This window comes from Bos mutus, chromosome 26, assembly GCF_027580195.1.
Source record: "Bos mutus isolate GX-2022 chromosome 26, NWIPB_WYAK_1.1, whole genome shotgun sequence".
Classification (NCBI taxonomy): Eukaryota; Metazoa; Chordata; class Mammalia; order Artiodactyla; family Bovidae; genus Bos; species Bos mutus.
The window spans coordinates 1,096,228-1,116,071 of NC_091642.1; the positions used below are offsets into that span (position 1 = coordinate 1,096,228).

The 19,844-nt window shown below is 58.1% G+C and overlaps 1 protein-coding gene across 2 annotated transcripts in view; it reads left to right on the forward strand.

Moving 5' to 3' along the window:
• The first annotated feature begins 339 nt into the window (after nucleotides 1–339).
• STK32C (serine/threonine kinase 32C) overlaps nucleotides 340–19,844 on the forward strand; it is a 71,119-nt gene continuing 51,614 nt past the window's right edge. For both annotated transcript variants that reach the window (XM_070363581.1, XM_070363582.1), the window contains exon 1: nucleotides 340–741. In XM_070363581.1, the coding sequence (XP_070219682.1) occupies nucleotides 480–741 (262 nt within the window). In that variant the 5' untranslated portion in view covers nucleotides 340–479. The remainder of the gene's footprint in view (nucleotides 742–19,844) is intronic.

Consider the following 19,844-nt stretch of genomic DNA (forward strand, 5'->3'; position numbering starts at 1 on the left):
ACCCGCCCCCGACCCGCTCTAGCCCCGCCCCTAACTGGCACCGCCCCCGGCTCCTGCCTGCCGGCCCCCGCCCCCGGCCCTCGCTCCGCCCCGGATCCTGCCTGTCGGCCCCGTCCCCTCACTAGCTCCGCCTCCGGCTCCGCCTTCCGGCCCCGCCCCCCCCCCCCGCACTAGCTCCGCCCCGGCTCCTGCCTGACGGCCCCGCCCCTGGTCCTCGCCCCGCCCCGGCTCCTGCCTCCCGGCTCCGCCCCCGCGCTAGCTCCGCCCCGCGCTAGCTCCGCCCCGGCTCCTGTCTGCCGGCCCCGCCCCGGCCCCGCCCCCGGCCCTCGCAGTCGGCTGAGCTGACCGGGCTGCCGGGACCCGGGAGCGCCGAGCTCGGGGCGCAAGGCGGGCGCTGCCTGTCTTTCCCGCTCCCGCTCCCCGCCCGCCGGGCGGGCCATGCCCCGGACTCCGGCCGCGGTGCGCACTCCGGTCCGGCCATGAGGAGCGGCGCCGAGCGCAGGGGCAGCAGCGCCGCGGCGCCCCCCGGCTCGCCGCCCCTCGGCCGCGGGCGCCTCGCCGGCCCCGACGCGCCCCCGGCCCCGCCGCCGCCCACCTCCGGCCAGCCCCGAGCCCGGGACTCCAGCGATGCCCGCGCGCAGCCGCGCCCCCTGTTTCAGTGGAGCAAGTGGAAGAAGAGGATGGGGTCCTCCATGTCGGCGGCCGCAGCGCGGAGGCCGGTGTTTGACGACAAGGAGGACGGTGAGAAGGGCCGCGCGGCTGGGACCTGGGGAGCGCAGTGGGGCCCGCGCCGCCGGGGAGCCCGCGCGCTCTCGCAGGGGGGCTGCTGCGGGAGGGTTTCCGTGCCTCGGGGCACCAAGGTTCCCGGGGCGGGAAGACGTTCCGGGGCGTCTCGGTTTCCGAGGAAACTCGCGGACGGTGCCTGCGGTGCCCACGCGCGTCCCCCGTGTCCGGCCGCGGCGCGGCGGGCGGAGCAGGCCCTCCAGCCGCGGGGAGTGAGGGTCGGTGGACCCCACTGCAGCCAGGGCGCTGTGTCTGCGTTTTCCTTTACTGTGCGGTGCGCGCACTCGGTTGCCCCTCTGCACCTGAGGGGTGCCCAGTTCGCCAAGGGAGACACCCGACCACAGGTGGCGCGGGGGCCCGGCCCTCGGAGTTCTCAGGGCCGGCGACCGCGCAGCGTGGCTCCGGGCGTGCCCACCTTTGCACTCAGATGTGTGGTGGAGGCTTGCCTCTGTGCGAAAAGCTTCCCTTCTGGGAACTAGTTTGCCCTGAGTTCCCCCTGCAGGTAAGGCTGGTGACCTGGAGGTGGGCGCCAGTGGGAAGCAGGAGACCGAGGCAGGCCTGTGGGAAAGCCTCCCTGAGCCCTGCTGGGCACAGGGCTTTTCCCTTAGCACCCCCGGGGGAGGTGGCAGTGCCCGCCCCTGAGCACTGTGACACTTCCACAGGCAAGCATGCAGCTCTTCTCTCAGATGTCATGCAGATAAGTTCAATGCTATAAGATGACACATTTGATTTTTTTTGACATTTTCTTAAAATAGTAAAATATGCATTTTTCATTTGTAGGCAGCCTGCAGCGGGTAGGATGGATCTTTTATAATTTTAGAGCACAGCTTAGCCAAGGAGCCCAAGCTATTTATTTCTGATAAATAATTTAAGCATTATAGGAAATTACAATACTATGACCTAAGGCCAGTGTTGGAGAATGTGCAGCCTGGCGGCAGTCCTCACAGAGGGAAGGGGAGCCTGCTGCCTGGCAGGGTGGGGGAGGTCTGGAGGAAGCTGGGTTCCAATGAGCCCGGTCATGGTCAGCGGAGAGGGGGCCTGGGTGTCTGGACATGATCAAGGGGCGAGGCCTTCAGGACCGATCACGCCCGCACAGTGTATTCTGGGGAGACCTGTCTTTGTGTTCTGAACTTTAGGGCACAACTTACCGCTGGGGATGTTTCATATGTTGCATGTCTTTGAGTGTAAACATTCTAAGTGTAGAAAGCCCAGGGTGAATTAGGAAGGAATCAGGAAGCGACTGCATCCAGCTCTGGCTGTAGGGGCAGGATCAGAAGACGCCTGAGAAATACATCTGATTTCAGGACCCGCGGGTGTCGGCCCAGAGCCGGCCCTCTCTCATGTCTTTGCATTTTGCTGTCCAAGGCAGAAAATGCAGGCAGAGAGGCATTGATGTAGCCCAGTGGCTGCCTTCAGCTTCGAACAGTAGAATTTTACTACCTGTTCAGAGGGTTAGGTTTCAGAATCCAAGGAACATTAGAGGCAAAAAGAGCACAGAATGCATCTGTGGTTCTTGAATCTGATTTGGGAATTATTTCACACCTTCTCCCCCCTCCGCCGTCCCCATTCGCCTGAAGCAGGACAGCAGAGGTGCCGGCTATTCCGGGCTTGTGCAGGTGGGAGCTGGCTTCGGCAACAGGTGCACGCTCTTCAGCACACGTGCCTGTCAGTCACTCGCCCACCCCTGGGTTCGGTGGCCAGGTCTCCAAACTGAACACCTCAGGATGAGACCTAGCTGGGCTTTGATGAGATTAGAGGGCCAGGACTGACCCTGGGTCTGGTCGCCGTGGATGCGATGCTGGGGGCGGCCACTTTATTCCAGTTTGATTCTGTCTTTGTGCCATCGTCAGGGTGCACACGGCTTGGGGATCACAGTACGTGTTTGCAAAGAAAATGTGTGCAGCTCTTGGCCTGAAGGCTGTGGGTTTGTTTACATGGAAAGAGCAGGCTTTGGAAAGGAGGAGGGCCGGTCTTCCAGGAGGGCAAGGCTGCACCCCACCTTTCTCTGAGGGCGGGCAGCTGTCCTCCCCGGACAAGGTCCCACACTTCTCGGCCCCGTGGCGGGTGAGCCAAAAGAGGTAACAGGGCTGTGCTGAGGGCTTGCGTTTACTGGGACTGCCCGGTTGCCATGGTGATATGAGACCTTCTGATGAATTTTTTAGATTAAAACACCCAATTAGTGTATCAAATTTGGTATGCAGAGAAAAAGAAAAAAGAAAATAAGAGTGCAGTTTAACGGTGTGCCAGGTAGATGCCAACTGAAAAGCAGAATTGTGACTCGTCGGGCCTTGAAGGTCCCGTGTCCCCAAGGTGTCTGAGCCTGTGATCAGCCTGTGCTGGGCCATGTTCAGAGTCCTCTGGGCCTCCTCCTTGCACTGGGCCCTTTCCCTCTGCCCGCAGCCCCGCGCCTCTGCTTGTCGCACCCTCGTGGCTTCGGGAGCGCTTGATTCAGGGGTGGACCTTGCGGGGCCTGCAGTCTGCTGCTCTGCCCAGCCTGCCGTGTGCTGGTCAGACGCCCTCATCCCTCTTGTCTGGATGTCTTCCAGCACCTTCCCCAAGCAGCTGGGTGACAAGTAACCCGGGGTGGGGGGCACCTGCCCTTCTCGGCAGTCTGGCTCTTCTAAAGCCTAACATGGAATTAGGTTGCAAGTGGGGAACAACCGGCCGTCCGGGAGGTTTGCCTTCACCTGGAGACCTGGAACTAAAGCTCCACGGGGTGGCAGAGGGCCAGTCCTCGGCGTGCAGGGTGGGGTGGGCGGTAAGGTGGGACTTGGGGCTCCCGGAGTCTCGTAACCTTTTATGAAACTTATAAAACCTTTCTTAAATTATAGAGGGATTAAAGTGTACAAATTTCTGAAAAGTTTAGACTTCCCTAAAATTGTCCTAAATAGGAAAACCGAGGCTTTGGTAACTTTAGCCCAGAAAGGCCTCTGAGCTACGCCTGCCCCAGCCCCTCCCTAGAATGCACTCACACGTCAGTCGTGTAGAGACACACTTTATGGCTTCGGTGCAGAAATGGGATCGTGCTCCATTTATGGTTTTGTCTAAACCTGCTGTTTTTACTTAGCGAGGTGTTGTGACGTCTCGTCGATCTAAAGGATCCCTTGTTGGCTAAATTTCCAAGGGCTGTTCTTAGTCCTGTGAACTAGACTCAAAGGATGCTCTTAAAAACTGTGGGTGCCTCCCTGCCCCCAAATCCAGGTTGGATTTGTTGGGGGTGGGGCTGGGGGATGCTGGAGCTCAGGGATCAATATGTAAACAACTCAGCAGCGAGTGTTCTTGTGTGTTCATCGTGGTGCACTCGACATTGTTTCCTTAGGGCACGTTCCTGGGGATGACATTGCTGAGTCAGGAGTACACACGGAAGGCAGCTTGCTGCATCCGCCAACTCCCTGGGGACGAGCCATCCTGGGACATGCCGCTGTCCCGGGTGCTTGTTACACGGTGGTGACCCAATGGGCGTGGCTGCGGCAGGTGCGGGGTGCCCGGAGAAATGAGGAGGTGGGGAGTCTGGTGTTGGACGAGGAAGCATGACTGTGGTGAACGCGGAGGGCGGGAGGAGAGGGGAGGAGGGAGGAGAGGGGAGGAGGACGCCCTCCTGTCTCCCCTCCCTGCCTCTGGGTGCTGGTGACGGCCTTGCTGTTTGACCACCTGAGAGCCTGCATCACTGCTTTGCTCCCTGCTAAGGTTGGCCATCTTTTTCTGTCCATGTTTGCATTCTGCTTTCCTGAGTCGCCAGCGCCTAGCCCTGCCCTGATGAGAGATGCTTGTTCAATCCCTGGGTCGGGAAGCAGCCCACTGCAGTGTTCTTGCCTGGAGAATCCCATGCACAGAAGAGGCGGCGGGCAGCAGTCCATGGGGTCTCCGTGGGCACGACTGAAGCGACTTTGCGCGCCACACGCACCCCTGCACCTGGCCTCCCGCTGGGCTGTTGGCTGCCCTGTGCTTCCCACGGTTCCCAGGATGGAAGGGCCGCGGGGTCGTTCATCTTTCTGTGCTGCTAGTTTTTTTTTCCCCCACGTGCATCCACTTAATTTTTGTGCGGTCAGATTCATCAAGACCCTCCTTCCTGGCGGATTTCCGCCTCTGTGTCTGGTCACGCCGTACGTGATGCTCCCTCCTTCCTGGCGGCTTTCCGCCTCCGTGTCTGGTCACGCCATACGTGATGCTCCCTCCTTCCTGGCGGCTTTCCACCTCCGTGTCCGGTCACGCCCTACGTGATGCTCGTTCAGTCAAAACCCTGCACTTTCTTCTAGTGCTTCTGTGGTTTCACTTTTTCGTTGCGACTTTTGGTCATTTTGGACTCACACTGGACACAGTGAGAAGGGCTTTTCCTCCCGCGGGCCCTGTACGTGCTTAGACTGGGCACATTCATTGCCTGTTTTTGTTGAATTGTGAACAAGATCTTTGCACCCGTCACGTTCCACGCTGGTTGGTGCTGGTATGAAGGAGAACTTAACTTTCAAAGATGTCTGTCCTGAGTGTGGTTTTCTGCGGAGGCTCCTCATGGCTCTTGAGTTGATTTTCCCAGACTTCTTGGTTGGTTGGTCCACTCACCTGCCAAGAACGACTCGGTGACTGGAAGGTGTGTGTGCCAACCCTCCCTTGCTGTGTGCCCAGAGCTGGGGGCAGCGGAGTGCACAGTGCTGAGCGCGGGGGCCGGCCCGGTGGTTCTGAAGTGTCAGTCCGGCCCTGTCACTGAGTCCTCGTCCAGCGGCGCGTGGACCTGACTTACAATAGGTGCCTCTCCCTTCCCTCCCGACCCTGGGGAGCGGGGCTGGCCGGGGCGGGGGCAGCTCTCTGTGAGGCCCAGGCTGATGGCGGTTCACCCCCTCCCCCACAACGCGGGGGCCTTGGTGGCAGAAATGCAGTGGCTGCAGAGCCTGGGGTCCTCTACCAGCCAGCGGGGGTCCCCGGCTCCCCGGTGCAGGGCCGGGTGTCCCGGGGGCTGTGGGGCAGCCCTGAGCTTGACGTGTTTGCGAGGCTGACGAGGCTGGTCCGGGATGGACCGGGGACTCGCTGTCCTGCTTTTTATGTAACAAATGTCAGCTCTGAGTGTCTATCCATCTGGCTGTGTGTTTTAAAATGCTAAAAATAAGTTGATTTTCTTTTAAACATTTAACCACCCGTCTTTCCAGTTGAGGAGGGCTGCAAGGATGCACGGGAGGTGAGCCTTGTCTGGGGCTGCTCTCTGAGGATGAGCCCTCCCGAGGCCCCAGGTCGGTCGGAGGGAGGCAAGGCGTTTATTCGGAGCAGGGTCGGGGCGGCTCGGAGGAGCTTCCCAAATTGCCAGGGCCCCCAGTCCCTGGGACCCTGTGAAAGTGCAGATGCTGGTTTGTCGGGCCTCGGGTGGGGCCTCGGGTTCTGTATTTCCATCCAACATCCCACCCACCCCGGGGAGGGCAGCGGCGCTAGGCGCAGAGGGGACCCACTCTGGGTGGGGGGCTTGGTAAGGACAGTGTGGGGGGCGGGGACCGGGGGCGTGGTCCCTGGGCAGCAGCCCCGAGGCACAGGGGCACCAGGGTGCTGCCTGCCCGGCGCTCCGCGGGGCGATGCCGTTGGCCACGGGCGGTACCTCGTCTGCACGCGGGCCGGCTCTCCCTCGTCTGCGCGCGGGCCGGCTCTCCCTGCCGAGGGGTCTCTTCAGTTTTGCTCTTATTTCCGTGTTGCTCTTTTTCTCTGCCGACCTCGTGGGCACACGCACTTGGAACAGCAGTGGTGCTTTGGGTCCTGCATTTGCAGCCGATGCCACAGCCTGAACTTCTTCCTTCCCTGATGAGCACTCAGCCTCCGACGACTCCCAGCCAGCCTGGGGGAGGCGTGTTGCCAGAGGCGGGTGGCTCAGGGCTGCGCCCACCCCCGGCCACTGTGTCCTCTCGTCCTGGCTGCTCTGACGGCCCAGTCCTGCCCGCCTGCCACCCCCAGCCCAGTGGTTCCCCACTCAGGGTCTGTGCCCCGTGGCCTTGGGCCAGATTCCCCTTTGGGTGGGATGCTCAGAACCAGATTTGGTGTTTGTTCTTCTGACGTCACGTTTCCTGTCCAATCAGAGTTTTCCTCCTTGTGTGCTTCTCAGTCCCTGCCTTGCTCTGCCGTCTCTGGATAAATCTATGGAGAGGGAAGACTTTGGTGACCAGCATCTCTACTAGGTGGCAAGAGTCCAGTGGACACTGGACCTTGCTGCTTCCTCTAGCCCTGTCCCTGCTTCCCCGGGGCGGGGGGAGGTGGTCACCCGTCACCCTCTCTAGACCTCTGTCCCGCCCCAGGGGGTGGACGCACGCTGACCGGCGCCCTGGAGGCCACAGTGGGCTCCTCTCTCTTCCCTAAACGCTGGCTGTGGCCAGCATGCAGAATTACTTTAATGCTCAGAATCTGAGACAATTGGGGAGAAGCTACAATTAATAAAATCATTGTTATTTTTAAAAACCAGGATGCCTGCTTCATCAAAAGCTATTTTCTCATTGACCTGAAATCTCTTATTTAGAAACCAGGGTGCTGGGCAAGATCAGCGTGCCCCACCCAGCCCCTAGGTCACTCCCCCCACCGCCCGCCCTCCACACCCCCGGGTGACGGAGTGTGTGGTGGCCTCCAGCACTTGGCCGGCGCAGGCCCCGCAGAGTCGATGCCATGCAAACCCGGCTTGCTGTTATTTACATCCTGCAGCCAAGGAGATGGTGTGGGTGGGCGTCCGTGTCGCCCCCAATTTATTGAAAATAGCCAAGCGCTTCCTGTTTCTGGGGTGTAGACGCGCTCTGTCTCCACTCGCCAGGCGGGACCTGTCGCTGACACCCGGGGCGTGCCACGCCGTGTGCTCGGGTCTGGAGTCTGCTGGGCTTCTCAGACACGAGTCCCCACTTCCTGCTCCCGCCCTGCGGGGTCCGTGGTGCTGGGTGCTGCTTCCCAGCCTCCTGCCTCAGACTCGGGCCTCGGGCCCTGGGAGCCAGGAGCGGGATCTTGGCCCCGGCCGCGCACCCCAGGACGGTCTGTTATCCGCGTGTGTGCGTGCTCAGTCGCTTCAGTCGTGTCCCACTCCGTGCGACCCACGCACTGTAGCCCACCAGGCTCCTCCGTCCATGGGATTCTCCAGGCACGGATACTGGAGTGAGTTGCCATGCCCTCCTCCAGGGGCTCTTCCCAGCTGAGGGATCAAACCCGCCTCTCTTACGTCTCCTGCACTGGCAGGAGGGCTCTTTACCACGAGCGCCCCCGGGCAGCCTGTTTGCTCTTTGTGTCTGGTGGTAAACAACCCCCAGACTCAGTGACTTAGCAACAATATTTATACTGTGTTTCCTGATTCTGCGGCTGGGAATCTGGGCGGGTCACCTGCTCCACGTGACATCCGTGGAGCTGGGAAAACCTGCTGGCCTCCCCATCACGGCCCCCTGGGCAGCTCAGTCGCCCGGGGCTGGTGGCAGGCTCAGCGGGAGTAGTGTCGCTGGTGGGGGGTGGCCCCTGGGGTCTCAGCTCCTGTGAGGCGGCTGCCCCGTCAGTTATCTGTGACCACGTACCGCGTTGCCCCCAGACAGAAACGGAGCGGCTGGACGCAGCGACATCAGTGCGTCTTTTTGGGAGCTGGCCGCTCGGGTGGCCCTGATTGGGGCTGCGCTGGGCTGCCGGGGCCACGCGCGTGTGCATCGTCCTCGAGTCCCCTGTTTCCTTTTTATTCTTTGTGTCAAGGTCATCTTGTGCCTGTGAAGTCCTCTTTTAGCTCCTTAGGCAGACAGCACGGGGCTGAGAGGAGGGCAGAGGGAGAGGGGCACAGAGGAGGCAGACGGGAGGGGTGAAGAGTCACGAGCTGAAGGAAGGGTGGACCCAGCGCCCATGTCGGTGCCCGGCTTGTGCCCATGGCGTGGCCCTGCCTGGCGTTGGCCCGGAGGGGCAGGTGGCAGCTGTGAGGGTGGTGGCCGCCCTCCGGGACAGGACGCTGAGCAGGGGGCCTGGGCGCTTTTTCTGGTGGAACTCGAGTCGGACGGGGGTCCTGGGCCGTGTGGGGCCCGCAGCACTCAGAGCTGCAGACAGGAAGCGGCTTGGTCCCCGCAGAGCCCCAAAGCTGGACCTAGTACAGACCCTGGGGGTGGGCGGGGCGAGGGGGAAGGGAGTGAGAGTTTGGGGCCAACGCCTGCTGTCCCCCGTCAAGCATGACCGACCTCACTACATCTACTCAGCCACGGAGTGCCGCGGACCCGCTCCAGCCCGGAGACGCGCCCCAGTTTGGGTGATAGATGATGCAGCTGGCCATCCAGCTGCAGATGCTGCTGCTGGGTGATCTTTTATTCCTTTTAGCTTTTTATTATATAACGAAAGGTGACAAAGTATTAAGAAATTCGGTGTCTTATGTAATCTCAGCGCTAAGACAACCATTGGTGCCTTCTCACACCCCCTTCCAGTCCATACTTGGACACTCACGGAATATATGTGACTTTTAAAGTAAACTTTATTTAGGACATTTTTAGCTTCACAGAAAATTTACAGAAAAGTCGTGAAGGTGGCGCAGAGGGTTCTTACATATCCTGCACCTCATTCCCCTGATGTTAATATTAACATAGTACATTTGTCACGACCAGGGAGCCAGCGGGGAGACGATACTGTACTAGTCAGGGCTCTCTAGACAAACACCAGACAAATAGAATAATAACGTGTGTGTGTGTGTGTAAACGAACATTTTTGTGTTCTGTCCCTTAGTCGTGTCGGATTCTTTGTGACCCTGTGGACTGCACCACGCCAGGCTTCTCTGTCCTTCACTATCTCCCAGAACTTGCTCAAATTCATGTCCATCAAGTCGGTGATGCCATCCAACCATCTCATCCTCTGTCGTCCCTTTTTCCTCCTGCCTTCAATCTTTCCCAGCATCAGGGTCTTTTCCAGTGAGTCAGCTCTTCGCATCAGGTGGCCAAAGTATTAGAGCTCCAGCTTCAGCATCCATTCTTCCAATGAATATTCAGGACTGATTTCCTTTAGGATGGACTGGTTGGATCTCCTTGCAGTCCAAGGGACTCTCAAGAGTCTTCTCCAACACCAGACTTCAAAAACATCAATTCTTCGGTGCTCAGGCTTCTTTATGGTCCAATTCTCACATCCGTACATGACTACTGGAAAAACTATAGCTTTGATTATACAGACCTTTGTTGGCAAAGTGATGTGGCTACTTTTAAATACGCTTCCCAGGTTTGTCATAGCTCTTCTTCCAAAGAGTGTCTTCAAGTGCCCACCCCCATCAGGGAAGGCCGCCTCCTCTGCTGAGTCCCTGGTTCAACTGCTCGTCTTGCCCAGAAGCTCCCTCCAGAACAGGCGCAGAACAGTTACCTGGGTGCTCCGGGCCAGTCAGCGTGACACGTGAGATGATCCACCGTAACTCTGAGAAATACTGAAGTCATGGTTTATTCAGATTTGCTGTTTTTTTTACCAAACATTCTTTTTCTGTTCCGTGGTCCCATCCAGGATCCACATGACATCTTCCTGTCCGTCTTTAGGCCCCTGTGAGCTGAGTCAGTTTCTCAGACTGCGCTTGTTTTGATGACCTTGACAGTTTTGGGTCTTTGGGAGGAAGACTACGGGAAAAACGCTCTTTTCGTCATGTCCTGTTGAGGGTGCAGATGCTCAGCTGGGCTTACTGCTGCTGACGTTGGCCTTGACCGCCTGGCCGAGGTCGTGTCTGTCAGGCGTCTTCACCGTCGGGGCCTCCGTCCCCCGTCCACACTGTGCCATCCCCGTGGGGCAGGAGGCTGGGGTCTGCCTCCTCTAAGAGTAGGTATCTACATGAAATCACTTGGGATTCTTTGGCACAGAAGCTTTGTGTGTTCTTCCGCTTGCTTTGTGGTTCAGTCATTCACTTGAGCCCTTGCAGACTCATGGATCTCTGTTCTGTGCTTTGCGTTGCAATCCGAGCTCTCGTGTTTGACTTACTTTCTGCTCGGGTTGGCCAGCTCCGGCCATCAGAAGCTTCCCAGTTGGCTCCTGGCCCTTTGGGCCTGCTGCCCTCACTGTTTGCTGTCTTTGCTTCTTTCTGAGCACTTCCTTACTTTTTGTGACTAGAACATGCTCCAGACTCATTGTGTATTCCCCAACCCAACCCTAGAATCAGCCAGTTCTCCCAGGAGCCCAGGTCCTTCTTCTGGGTAGGGTGTCAGAAACCAAGATCTGGGCGCTGGGGGTGCTCACCCTTCCTGGGAGATAATGACCTTTTAAAGCACAGAGCTGTACCCAGCGCACCGCTCAGCCTCAGGCCCAGACTCTAGACCTTCAGGAAGTCTGCACAGGCCCAGTGCAGGTCCCTGCCTGTCCCCTCCTAACCCAGGGCCCCTCCACCCGCACTGGGGCATGCCTGTCTGTCTCCAGGCCTGCAGGCAGGCCTGTCCATGGTCCCAACTCTGGGTGGGGGCAGTGACCTGCAGGTCTGGCTCTGGGGAGCCCAGAGCTGTGCCTGAGCTGCGCCCTGTGCCCCGTTCACGTTTCATAACTGTTGGCACGCGATGGCACAGGCTCCCAGGGGTGGCTGGGCATGAACCAGGCGTTTTTGTGTCCCCAGGGTGGAGATTGATGCCAGGCATCCAGAAGACAGTCTCTGTGCATCTCGGGAGAGTAAACAGCCTGCTTCCTGCTCCTGTGTGGAGAGCTTCCCTTGGTGCCCTGTCCCCGCTCGTTTGTTCCCCGTTATCAGCAGAACTCCTGAGGGCACTGGTCCGCGTGGGCGCCTGTCCCCTCACCTGCAGGCCAGGATTTGTCCCTCGGCCTCCAAGCCCTCGTGAAGCCCTCCTGCACGGGGGCAGGGCTGACGCCCAGTTCTCGTGTCTCCATCTGGACCCCCCAGCTTCCTTCTCTCCCAGGACGCCCCTGCGCGCCTCGGCCTCGCCTCCTGCCGCCCTGGTGACTCCGGAGCGCTGGGCTCCTGCCCCCTCCTTTCCTTTCCTGCTTTGCTCATGCAGACGGTCTCACAGATTCAAATACCATCCGTATGCCATGCCTCCCAAGTATCCCTCCAGCCAGGACCTTGCCTCCCACACTCCAGGCTTCTCTGCCCAGGCTCCGTCTCGTGTGTCACACGTGTGTCCTGTAACACGTGCACACCGCACCCCTGCAGTCTCCCTCCTCACTGACTTCATCCTTCCAAGTGCCCTGTGGCCCCTCCACACTGGACACGCCCCCTCCCAGCCTGGACCTCACGTGGCACCTTGGTTCTGCCTTCCAGAGACTGACTGCCCGCGTCCCCGCCGCCCCACGTGCCCCGAGCTCCCCTCCCTGCCCTCCATCCCAAGGTAGCAGCCAGGCTCACCAACACCAGCACCTGCTTCGGGGCCCCAGGGCTGAGAACTTGCAGGGTACCCAGGCATAGCCTGGGGTTCTGGGGTTAACCTGTGTGTGCATGTGAGCATCAGCGTGGGTGGGAATGTGTGCGCCTGGGGTGTGCACGCTGTAGCCGGGCTCACAGGTACTGTCCTGGCTGTCCCCCCTGTGGACCCCCGTCCTCCATGTGGACTCCCTGGCCTCCCCGTGGACTCCCTGTCCCCCCTGTGGACCCCTGTCCCCCCTGTGGACCCCAGCCCCGCTGTGGACCCCTGTCCCTGTGGAGGTGCAGGTGCCACGGGGCTGGCTCCCTGGGGTGGGCAGCTCTCCTGGCAGCTATCTCCCTGCTTGTTGAAGATGCTGCGACGTGGTTGCGGCCCATGAGGTTCTCCCTCGGAAGGACCCCGGGGTCGGCTGCAGGGGAGCCTGGGCTGTTGAGCGAGGCCTGGGGTTTGGGGGGGAGGCAAGGCCCATGCCTGATCTGTGTGCGGGCTCTGCCTCTCTTCTCTGCTGGGACGGCAGGGGCCAGGGACCCATGATCCCCCCACTGCCGGCGTCCGGCTCACGGGGGCTGCAGCCGAGGAATGGCCATCTCGGGCACACAGGTGGACCTGGAGCCCACTCGGGCCGTGCCTGCCAGCTCCAAGGCTGGGGGCTCCGTGCAGAGCGGCAGGTGAGGTCAGAGCCGTGGGGCGCTGTGCCGCAGGCTGGGGGGGCTGGGTTTGCTCAGCACAGCTTACCTGGGGGTCGATCACTTCCCAGGGCATGGGCGTGTCTTGCCTGCCCTCTCCCTGGGCTGACCCTTGTCTTCAGGCCCTGGGGGTGCGGCCTTGGACTGAGCATCATGGGCTGAGACGGTGAGGGGACGGTGGTCACCTGGGGCCGGGGTGGGCCTGGCCTTGGACTCATGCGGGTGTGTCCAATGGAATCTCAAGAAACCTTTACAGAACAAACTTAAGTAGTTTTAATTTAAAAAAAAAAAAAGAAGCAATGCTCTGGAGAGCGTAGGTTCGCTCGTGTGCGGATCCTGTTAATTGAAAGGTTCAGGAGGTTGTTAATTACTCTTTTATCAGCAGCATCTTCTCTCCCAAAGGCACTCACGTTCCGTCTTGTCAGTGCACAAGCGACGTGCCCCTGCCCAGGGCACCGACCTCAGAGTGGGTGGGTGCCTCTGCCCTGGGCCTCAGGTGCGGTGTGCATGCGTCTCAGCCGGTTTCCCCACGTCCTTGGCGGCCAGTCTGGTCCTGTGCTGGGAGGGGGAGCCAGTCTGCGTTTCAGGTCATTCCCTTCTGTCCTCAGTGGTCATTCTGGGAAAGGAGACGCTTTTAATCTGGGGGAGTCCAGCTTCTCTCTCATTCCTCCCTTTAGGGTTTGTTCCCTCTGTGTCCTGTCTAGAGCATAGTTACCTAACTCGTGGTCATAAAGACTGTTTTTCCTTTCTTCTAGAGCTTTTATGGTTTTACTGTTATTTTTTTCTTTTGTACAAAAAACACATATCATTCCCCCATCACAAAATCGAGTGGCTGAATTACAGGAACGAAACCAGATCAAAGACACAAAAAGAGAAACTCACCACTCATACTGAAACCTACCAGACTCTTGGAGTGGAAACAAGCTTGTCTCTACTAGAGCTTAATTCCATTGCTTTTGACCCCAGTGCTCTTCGACAATGGCCAGGGTTTTCCGTATTTTCCCACCAGTCTTTCCCAAAGGAAACTCATTCCAGATTCTCACCTTTTCCACTGAGGTCTTAAAAGGGAAACGGAGTTCCAGTTCATACAGTGGTCTCTGGTAACCTCAGTTCTTTAATGTGATCACTTTCAAATTTACAGGATGGACGTGGAAATACTTTTACTCCGCTGTAGTGATTCCATTGTTCACGCTCCACTGCAGGTTGGTGTTTATGTGGCTCAGACGCCAGGGCCAGGGCTCGGCCTCTCTGCTCCTTCTCCTGCCTTCCTCCCTCCGCCGTCCTCTCCTTCCTTCTCTCCCCTCCTCCTCCTCTGCGGTCTGATGTCTGTGTGATCCAGCACCGCTTGCTGAGATGATCATCCTTTCCCCAGGAGTGTTCCCTGGCATCTTTCTGGAACTTGAACTCATGGGCCTCTTCCTGGCTCTCTTCTGCTCCGTTGATCTCTTTGTCTGTCTTTATGCCGATGCCACAGCGTGCTGATTATTGTAGCTTTACAATGTGGCTGAAAGCAGATGTGTTTGCTCTCCAACTTTGTTCTTTTTCCAGATTGTTTTGACTATGCTAGATTCTTTGCCTTCCTCTGTAAATTTTAGAATCAGTTTATCAGCTCCTAAAGTAAGCTAAGATTTTGGTTGGGATTCCATGAAACTTGATCACTTAAAAAAGGACAGACTTCTTAACATTTAGCGTTTTCCAGTCCAGGAACGTGGCACTTCACGCATTTATTCTGGTCTTTAATTTCTGTCAGCATGGCTTCATAGTTTTCACCGTGCAGGGGTTGCAGGCCTATTTTGTGTTTTCTAAAAATAAATTGTTGCATCCTGACTGTATCCCATCGCCCTGTGCAGCATACCTACTCTGATATCTTGTCTGTAGATTTCATAGGGTTTTCTATGTTGCTTGTGAACGAAGACAGATTTACCAACTTTATGCCTTTTCACACTGTCTAGACATCTAGCACAATGTCGATTAGAGGAGCCGGGAGCTGGCTTCCTTGTCTTTTTCGTGATCTTAGAGGGAGAGCGTCCACTATTTCACTGTTAAGTACAATGTCAGCTGAGCTTTTTCAAAGACCACTTATCAGACCAAGGAAGTTTCCTTCTCTTCGTACTCTGATGAGTTTTTGTTTTAAAGTCATTAATGGTTGTTGGATTTTGCAAAATGCCTTTTGTATCTGTGGAGATAACTCCTTTATTCTGCCAACGAGGTAAATTGCACTGAGTGACTTTTGAACAAGAATCAGTCTCACGTTATTAGGTTTGTGTTTAGATATTGCTGAATTCAATTTGCTGGTATTTTGAGGCGAGCCGAGCGGCTCAGTGGTAAAAAAATAAATCCGCCTGCCAATGCGGGGGCAGGAGCTGCAGGAGACTCAGGTTCAATTCGTGGGTCGAGAAGATCCCCTGGAGTTGGAAATGCCAACCCCTTCCAGTATTCCTGCCTGGAGAATCCTGTGGACAGAGGAGCCTGGGGGCTACAGTCCGTGGGGTCGCAGAGAGTCGGCCACGACTGATGGACCGAGCGCCCGTGCGGCGTATGATTTTCATTATACTCACGGGGAATATTGGCCGGGAGTCTCCCTCCTTGTGGTGTCTCTGGCAGGTTCACGCCAGCCTCATAAGGTGGGTTGGAGGTATTCCCTCCTCCTCCGTTTCCTGTAAAGTCTGTGCGACCTTGCTGTCACTTCTCCGTTAAACCTTTGCTAAAGGTCACCGGCGAAGCCGCTGAGCCTGGAGCTTTCTTTGTGGGGAAGCTTTAAGGACAAATTCGATTTCTTTGATAGCTAGGGCGTATTCAGACTTCCCGCTCCTCCTCGTGCTCGCTTTCAAGGGGTGGAAATCGCCCCTTGCGTAAAGTACTTGTTTTCCTTCAGAGGCTGTAGTGATGTCTCTCCTTTACACCTCACGTCAGCGTTTTACGGTTTCTCCCCCTTTCTGTCAGTCGCCACGAGGAACGAGAAGCCTCCAGTCCTGTGGCTAGTCTGTGTCTTCCGTCCCTTCTGCTGGTTTTGCTCCGTGTGTGTGTCTGGCTTAGGCTGCGTACGCGTTTGGTGCTGCTGTGTCTCTTTGGATGACTTGAACCTTTATCCTATGACACGTCTGATGATGTTCCTTGGCTCCAAGTCTACCTTGATGTTAATGTGGCCACCTGGTTTCTTTGATTGGTTCGTCTGTGAGCAGCCGTTTCCTCCCTTAACCTCTTGCCTCTGTACCTTTAAGGAGGAAGCAGTTTCTTTATAAATAGCACTTGGTTGACTCTGGCTTTTTAAATCCAGTCTGGAGATGCCTGCTTTTTAGAAGGAATGTTCATCCATTTACTTGAATGTAATTGTCAATATATTTAAGTCTAAAATCTTGCCATTTTCACTACTTTTCTATTTGCTATCCCCATCAACTAATTGTTTATCATCGATCTCCTGGGTTATGGGCTTCTCTGGTGGTGCTCCTGCCGATGAAGGAGATGTGGGTTTGATGCCTGGGTCAGAAAGATCCCCTGGAGGAGGGCATGACAACCCACTCCAGTCTTCTTGCCTGGAGAATCCCATGGACAGAGGAGCCTGGCGGGAGCCAGTCCATAGGGTTGCACAGAATTGGACGCGTCTGAGCGACTTCGCAGAGCTCGCCATCTCCTGTTAGAACAGAAGCCGCTTGAGGGGAGGGGCACTGTTGCCTGAGAACGTTCCCCTGGTCTTGGGGAGGGACGGCTCAGGGCTGCAGCCCTTGCTTGGGCTGTTGGCCTGGATGGGAGAGGCCTGGGTGGTCTCAGGGTCTGCACGGGTGGCAGGGCCCAGCCCGCCCCGCCCCCCACCCCGCGTGGCTCACCCTCCTTTCCCCTGGGCGCCAGTACCCGGTTTGCCGCTCAGCGAGGTGTCGCATGGGCAGTGGCCCCGGTGGGGGCAGAGGACGTGGGCACCTGGACCTGGAGGACCCAGGGCAGGGCCAGCGCCTCAGCCTCAGCCTCGCAGGCAGCTCCGGGCCTGCAAGGGGATGTGCCACGTGATCCCTTACTGGTCCCCTGCCCTCTACGGGGACGCTGCGCCTTCCCCGGGGACAGGCAGGGGCAGCCATGCCCCTCCCGCCGGCTCAGCTCCATCCCGACCGGCAGCCGGTGGTCAGAGCTCACCGGTGGCCCCTGGTCTCATCACAGGTCGCTAGCGATCACGGCACCCTTGGCTGCTTCTGCCTGATGGTCTCTGACTTTGTTTCTCTCGAGGCGGGGCTTCAGAGCGCCCCCAGGACAGGAGCTGTTCTCCCCACCGTGAGCCCGTGGCCCTCCGCTAAATAAGCAGCTCGGGTTCTCAGGCGCCTTCGCCGCGGAGCTGGCTCACACGGCGTGGACTCTGCTTGGGGGCGGCGTATCCTGACGCCTGCAGAAGGTAACACGGGGGCCTTTGCGGTCCCAGCTGGTGCCCGGCTCCGCCGGGCGGGGGCCGCGTGGCCGGACGGGGGTGGCGCGAGTCCGCTTTTCTCGGCAGCGGGGTGGGTGGTTCTGCGGAGCCCTCCCGGTGCAGCAGTTGCAGGCGCCCCCGAGGCCGGGTTGCAGGGTGCCGTGTGTGCCCGGCGGGCGGCATGGCCTCAGGGCACGGCCCCTCCACGGCTCGGGGGATGGGCGCCCTCCCTTCCCGCACCCCCTCCTCGGCTGGGCCGGGATGGCCACGTGCAGGGGAGCCCCAGGTGACGCTCCGGGATCCCGTGGCTCCCGAGCCCAGCCTGCAGGGCCCCCACCTGTGAGGACTGCTTTCCTCGCTAGTGGCCCGCGGGAGCCGTGTGATCGGGTGTGGGGTGGAGGCAAACCCGCCGGAGAGGTCATGCTGTCCTGGGAGTCATCTTCTCAGAGGAAGATTTTGATTTCCTAAGATGGTGTTTCCAGTGCTTTCCAGACCGGTGCCCAGGAGCATATTCCTGGGCTGCGTGAGACCATTTTATTCTTAAAAAAAAAAAAAAAAAAAGCCATTCACCTTGAGCATCAAGATCACGGGTCCAGGCCCCTGAAGATGTGAGCTGGCAGATGGTAGGGTGTCTGGTGAGATGAGTAGGGACAGTGGGGCGACTTTTATATCTCATTTAAAAGGCACTTAAAAAATAAACAGAGAAGTGTAAGCAGAAAATAACCCAGACTTTCATGTCCATTTTTTTATTGACATAAAAAAATAATTCATGTGGGAGGGTCAGACGTTAAAATTGCCCGAGGACAGAAGGTGGAGCGTGAGGGCCTGCGTCAGACTTGCGTGAGGGGCTCTACGCGTGGGCTGCCGGCGTGGAGGTTCTGGTTCACGTGAACCGATCAGCACGTGCAGGGCACTCATTCCATGCTTCTCCTGAAGCTTGATGGTGTCCGTCTGGTTTTACCGTCTCCACCACACCCTGCCTTCCCGTGGTGTCCGAGGGGTGTCCCCAGTGCCCCTCCTGGACAGCTGGGTGGTCTGGGGTTGACCCAGTTTTGCAGGTGGAGATGCATTTCCGCGAGTTCGTCTGTGTGGATGTCACAGCAGCAGCGAGTGCTCCTGACCCTGGAAGGGCTGGGTGCTCACAGGGCCCCCCGTAAGGCTCAGGGTGAACCAGCCTCCCCACAGTCCCAGCCTTGGGTGCAGGTCCAGCGTGTCTCCGTGGAACGTGGGGGGCGTTGTGATGATGGGCACTGGGGGTGCGCCCGTGTGTCCGGGTGGTGCCTTCCCATCGGGGCCTCTACGTTCTCTGGTTGACTCAATCATTTGCACCAGTTTGTTTAAGGAAATTAATCCTGGTTTGGTCATATTGATCACAAATACCTTTCCTGATTTTGTAGTATTTTGATTTTTTTAAAATTTGTGTTTTTTCTCTATACACAAGTTTCCTGATTTCTATATGATTAAATTTGTCCATCTGACAAGTCTTTGCTCTGTGGCTTCTGGGGTTTGCTTCCTTTTCGGAAAGACCTCTCTTGCTCCAGAATTATGAACAAATTCACCCACTTTGTCCTAGAACCCTTCCATGGGTTTACTGTGTGCGTGTGTGTGTGTGTGTGTGCGCACGCGTCAGAGTCTGAGGGCCGCAGGCCAGCAGGTAACCCAGGTTCTCAGCCCTCCATCCAGCAGAGGCCACTCTACAGGCCCGCGGTCTCCTCACACGATGACACCCGCAGGGTCGCAGGAGAGGCAGGCTGCCCGCCTTCCTGTAGGTTAGAGGCCTGGGAGCTGCCCAGCACCCCCAGCCTGCTGCCTCCCTGCCTGGGCATGGCGTGGAGCTGGCCTCCAGCTCTGTGGCGGTCGCCGTGCCTGCCTCTGGGAGCGAGGTGGGTTCTCGTCCTGGAAACCACAGACCTGAGCGCCCCCGAGGATGTGGACTCCCAGCTCAGCTCCCTTCTCTGACTCTTATTTTTGGAGCATAAAAGAGAACAGAAGTCTCATGTTCCATCTCAAAATAATATCTTTCCTTAATTCTATCCAGTTTAGCCAAAAATAGACCCACCCCTTTTCCAGGATGATAATCCAGCCTCTTGAGCTGGGAAGGTGGGAGGGGGGCTGGCGGCGTGGGTGTTCGCAGCGTGGCTGTGGCCCGGGACCCGGGGGCAGCTGCTCTGTGCCGTGGGGGCTCCTGAACCACGCCGGTCACCCGGGAAGCCAGCCCCGGAGCAGACCTGTGCGTCCTTGTATGTGCGGCGTGTGTCTTCCTGTGATTCTTAGACGGCGCACCAGATCCCATTTCAACTCCTGGGCAGCAGCTCAGGGGAGGGCGCTGACCCCACCCCGGGCTGGGCGGGCGGGGGAGGCGCACGTCTGCGGGACCCTGGGCACCGAAGCCAATCCCAACCCCGTCAGCTCCGGGTGTCTCGTGACTGTATAAAAATCACCTTCCTGCATCTTTCCTGAACGTATTTTGCTGCTGAATTTATGCTGTTCTCTAATTGCACATCCACCTTCTAATTTTCTGTGCGCTGGAGAAGTTGGTGACCGAAAACCTGGTTTGCAGAACCTGGGGTGAAGGTCTGGGTGAGACGGGATGAGGCCTGGGGTGGGCTGCTATGTCCGCTCCGGTCGGCTCCTCACGAGTCCCTGCTGTGCCCTTGGCTCTGTCTTCACTGACGCCCATCCGCAGAGAGGCCGCAGCCCCGG